The sequence below is a fragment of the Tupaia chinensis genome, unplaced genomic scaffold (genome assembly GCF_000334495.1).
Source record: "Tupaia chinensis unplaced genomic scaffold, TupChi_1.0 Scaffold144952_1, whole genome shotgun sequence".
Lineage (NCBI taxonomy): Eukaryota > Metazoa > Chordata > Mammalia > Scandentia > Tupaiidae > Tupaia > Tupaia belangeri.
The window spans coordinates 4,501,052-4,505,959 of record NW_006204812.1 but is presented as its reverse complement, the minus strand read 5'-3'; the positions used below and the strand labels follow the sequence as shown (position 1 = coordinate 4,505,959).

Genomic DNA, 4,908 nt, shown 5'->3' with positions numbered 1-4,908 from the left:
TTTCCCAAAGAAAAAAACCCCCCAAAAAAAAAAAAAAAAAAAGTTCTGCCTCAAAAAAAAAATTAAATAAATTTTTTAAAAAATTTTAAAAATAAATAAATAAAAGCGGTTCTGCCTCACCTGGAATCAAGGAACAGAGTACCTTGACAAGACAGGGAGGGAAGGTGCGTTCTACCTTACTCACCCCCATAACTAGTCCTGTTTTACTGAAGAAACTTCTAGCAACAAAATGCTGCTCGGACAAGTCTTCTTGTTTAGAGGTATCACATTTTGGTCTAGGTGCCCTTGCTTTCCAAATGTTGCATGTCTCCTTGACCAGGCGTAAACTGTGTCTTCATTACTTTTCGTCAGAAAGCGTGTGCTTGCCAGAGAGACAGAGCTGCAGAGAGAGAGAGAGAGCACGCCCCCCTCCCCCAGGGCACGCTCACACCACAATCCCTTCTCCGTCCAGAAATGGCCTTTATATTGCTATGCTATTCAAGTTACTGTTCTTTCGAAAGTCACTACCGATACCATAATAAGCAAACCAACTGCCTTTTTCCAGCCCTCTAATTCTAACCCACAGATCAGAATCTGTGATTACTGGTCACCTTCCCCTTCTCCCTTGTCACCATACCCTAAGTTCCATTTTTGTGTCTGTGCTTCAAGTTCTTTGTAAAACCACAGACATCCTAAGGGCAGATGCCATGTTCAAGACACATGAGGGCCTGTCATGTGGCGTGTAGCAAAAATAAAATGACAATAGCACCGGCCCGCTGTGATTTATTCCTTTTATATGTCCACCAAAGCCTTTTATACTGTAGATGGTCAGTAAAGCTGACACCAAGATCAGTTGATTCAAGCAGTTGCCACCATCCTACTAACCTGTAAAGTCCAAAGTGAAGCAGAGCTGGGGCACCTTTTTTTAAACTGTGCAACTAAAAAAGCATGGGAGAGAGGTATGTGATCATTCCCACATCAAATGCTTCAAGCTGGGAACTAGATTGAAACTCTTCACTTCCTGTTGAGAATAAAGGTCCTTCTTAACTAAAGTTTCTCTCCCTGCATTTTGAGTTTCCTGTTTAAAACTCCCACTTTATCCTGCTACTCTTTATTTTTATGAGTGGAGCCCATAGCCTCAAAAAACAAAAAGAAACAAAACAAAACAAAACAAACACACCTTCTTGAAAAAGACTGGAAGGAACTACAGTCAATTAATTACATCTGGGTGGTTGAAATAGGGATTGGCGGCTGGTCTCTGCTAAAGCAGGAGTTAGAATCCCTTTGTTCTGCTAATGGAGGAAAGCAACAGAGAAGAAACAAAAAGACGTTTGCTGGCAAGAGTCCCAGGATGATGGAGTCTTATTTTCTCAGTTAGGAGGAGGAAAAGCTACCTATGGGTGAGGGAGACTGGGTTGAAAAGGAAGCTTAAGCACCCTAAAACGTGAATCATTCATTGAGTGGAATGGAAAACAGAGCTAAAGACAAACAAGACAATTAAACATCCACCCTTTAGCAAGATGGAGAAAGAAAGGAAGTTAGAAAACACAATGCAGCACATTCTCATTAACTATTCAATGTCCAGCATTATAAATCAGCTAAAATACAGAACCAGATGGGGGTCTCTGACGGAAATGTGATATAATACTGGTAAGATGATGTTTCTGAATCTAAAAGAATGGGAAATAGAAAATAAACCCTGGTCAAGTCAATAAGCTTAGATATTTAAGGTTTTTTTGCTCTTCTTTTTCAATGTACCTTAGTGAAGCAGGACTGTTAACAAAACAACAGAGTGGTCAGAAATACCATGGAGGTCAGCTAGTCCCCTTGGGGTGGGCCATGAAACAGTATCTGCCTGACTGATGATCCTCATCTGGAATTTTTCCAAATGGTTACTAATGACTTCAAGACGTTGCTTGGAAGAGTACACAGAAAGGCAACAGGGTGGGAGAAAGCTCTTCTTTAGCACTTCACATAAGTATCAGAAATGCACAGACCCTCCGACGCTACTCCCTACCCCCTCCCATACACACAATCACAATCATTAGCCCAAGTGGCCAGTGCACAATATGTGAGGTTTTACCAGTGCCAAATCATAATAACCTAAAACTACCTTAACAGAATCACATGATTACAAATCAGACAAATTAACTTCAATGTCTAGATACGGGAAACAGTTTTTTGTTTGTTTGTTTTTAAATTATAAAAGTATTATCAGTGAGCTATCAATCACCAACATTGTCAACCTGGTGTGACAGAATCACACAGATCTTGCAACCCAGGAAACGCCAGGACAAAGTAGGCGCTAAATAAAAAAATAGAATGAGTCTGATAGTAAAAGCATTTAACGGGCAGGGAGGGGGGATGCACCAGGAAAAAGCAGATCAAGTTTAAGTCCTGGCAAATAATACTATCTCCAGGCGAATCTGCAGACAAAAGCCTTTCTGCCTACATCACAAACACTTTGTAACAAAATAAGATCCAGAAAGCACAGGCAACTAACAGGGTTACCGTTGGATCTTTTACTTTCCCTTTAAACAAAACAATATCGAAACTAGGGTCGCCCCCAAACTGTTTCCTTAGAAAAAGGAGCGGAAAAAAAAAAAAATCCAGGTGGGAGGAAGAAAGGGACTGTCTTTGAGCTCACTAAGCTAAAACAAACAAACAAAAACACCCAAACCAGGCAATTCTCAGAACTCCCACCCACCAAACATAGCACCCTCTCTTCTTCCAAGCCCGCTTTTCTCCTTCAATTCTTGCCAAGGAACAATTTCCCTATTCCTGCTCCCAACTCCTATTCCAAGTCTCTTCCCTCAAAGTCCCCATACTTGATCGAGTTAGAACACCCTAGAGAGAAGCACCCTACGACTCAGCCCTGCATCCCGTCTCCAGTCCCACCCCTTCCACTTCACACCCAGCGCCCCTAACTTCCCGCACATGCGCACCAGCCACCCGTCGCCCTTACCATGTACCAGGTCCCCAGGATGATCGTCCCGGTGCGGACATGGCAACAGCCGCAGCACCGGGTGCTGTAGAAACGGTCGCTGCGGCTCCGCTTGAAACTCATGGAGACCATTGGGAATCTCGCGGGCCTCGTTCTTGGCCGGGTCCCTGACGATCGATTTTTGCCCAGCCGCGGAACCCACTTAGCTCCGTCACGGTCTCCAAATCCAAACGACGCGTCTTCAAGCCCGCCCCCGGCCGGAGCCCCAGCCAGTTCCTTTGCGCCTGCTCACTGAAAGCCGCGAGCCGCTCTCGCGCGACTTGGACTTACTCCCACAGAACACCGGCCAATGGAGAACCGAAGCTGAGGGACCCGGACTCTGATTGGTAAACCTGGAGACTGACAAAACTTCACGCCCAATCAGAAGTTTAACTTGACTCAGGGCTTACTTGGTGTCCGCCTGTTACGTGAGGGCAAGGGCCGGCCTGTGGGCCTAGGGTAGTTCCGATAGAAGGAAGCCGGGCAGTTCACCATTTCCCAGGTCAGACCAGCGAGAAGGGAGGCATTTAATGGAAAAGGAAAAAAATGAGATGGAGTGGATGGGGGACAGGGCCCCTGATGGCGCTTTTCTGAGCAGTGTCTTTGCCACGTACAGCTCCGAGCCGTCACGGGACTCGGGCTGCTCACGTGACAGCGCGCAGCCCGATTATTGGCCTGCCGGGGGCGGGGCTTGCGGGAACAGGCGGACTGCTGTAGCCGTCCTCCCCGCAGGGCAAGAGGAGGCGCCTAGAGGAATAAAAGTTTGGGTTTCCATCCTCCGTCGCGCTGAAGCCTGCTGTGGGAGCAGAGAAATACCATCAAAGACTGCCAGAGGAGGAAAGATTAGGAAAATGAGAGCAGGATAGAGAGAGATTTTTGCAGAGAAAATTGTGAAACACTTTGAAATGAGTTTAAAGATTACTTAATGTTGCCAGTGAAAAACCAGTCTGGCACACCCCTCGGGGATTTCTGATTCTATAGAGCTCCCCACATGTTGCCCCCAATTTCTTTGTACAACTCTGTAGGACTTATCCACTGGATTGCATATTGAAAAACTACATATTGTATCAATTTTTAAATTTATTTCTCATTCCTGGTTCAACAGTGTAGACAGTGCATTAAATTCTCCTTAGAACCTCACACATCTTACTGGTCCCTTCATTAATTAATGAATAAATAAAATATTTGACACGCATTCATTTTGCATTTATATAAGACTTTTTACTTCAATATTTGTATAAGTATTTATCATTTAGTATTTCAGTTGAATGTACTTCCTTTTAGGGTAGAGGAAAGTCTGCCAAGTATATTAGCCAGAGAGTAATGAATCCATTGTAAAGGTTATTGTATTGGGTGGCTTCCACGAATACTGCTTGAAATTATATATTGATTTGTTGATATCTCCCCCCAAAAATATAAATTCTCAGAAATAAGATAATTCACTTTTTTTTTTTTTTTTTAACCACTGCAGGAGTGGGATCTTTCCTGTTTCAGGCCAAATGATACCAAAACTAGGTTGCATTTATCAAGATCTGCTTTTAATTGTTTCTTTAAGGAAAAAGATTACAGGGAGCTTGTAGTGGAGGAAGTATTAAGGAAGGGAGACCTGTCTTTCAGATCACAGAAGTACAAACTATTGAACTTTCTGACAATAGGGAAGGAGATAGCTAAGTCAAGCTACACTAAATGGTGGAGTGGACTTAACTCCATGATTAGGTAGGCAATTTCTCCACTTACACAGGAAGTGAACTGTATTAACCCTAAAAGGAACAATGTACCCAATGGTCCCCACTGTGTCCTAGGCCCTGATCCAATATCAGTGATTCAATATTTTGGATCATTTCATTCTTAAAACTCTATGAGGTATGCACTTTGTATTATTTAATTCCATAGAAATTAAATTACTTTTCCAGGATTTCAAGGTCAGTAAGTGTCAGAGCTGATCT

General features: G+C 43.4%; 1 protein-coding gene across 1 annotated transcript in view; it reads right to left on the bottom strand.

Moving 5' to 3' along the window:
• The window catches only part of LAPTM4A (lysosomal protein transmembrane 4 alpha), a 27,025-nt gene extending 23,796 nt beyond the window's left edge, over positions 1–3,229 (bottom strand). Inside the window, exon 1 of the mRNA XM_006167673.3 lies at positions 2,945–3,229. Coding sequence (XP_006167735.1) covers positions 2,945–3,055 — 111 coding nt within the window. The 5' untranslated portion in view covers positions 3,056–3,229. The remainder of the gene's footprint in view (positions 1–2,944) is intronic.
• Positions 3,230–4,908: the final 1,679 nt, after the last annotated feature.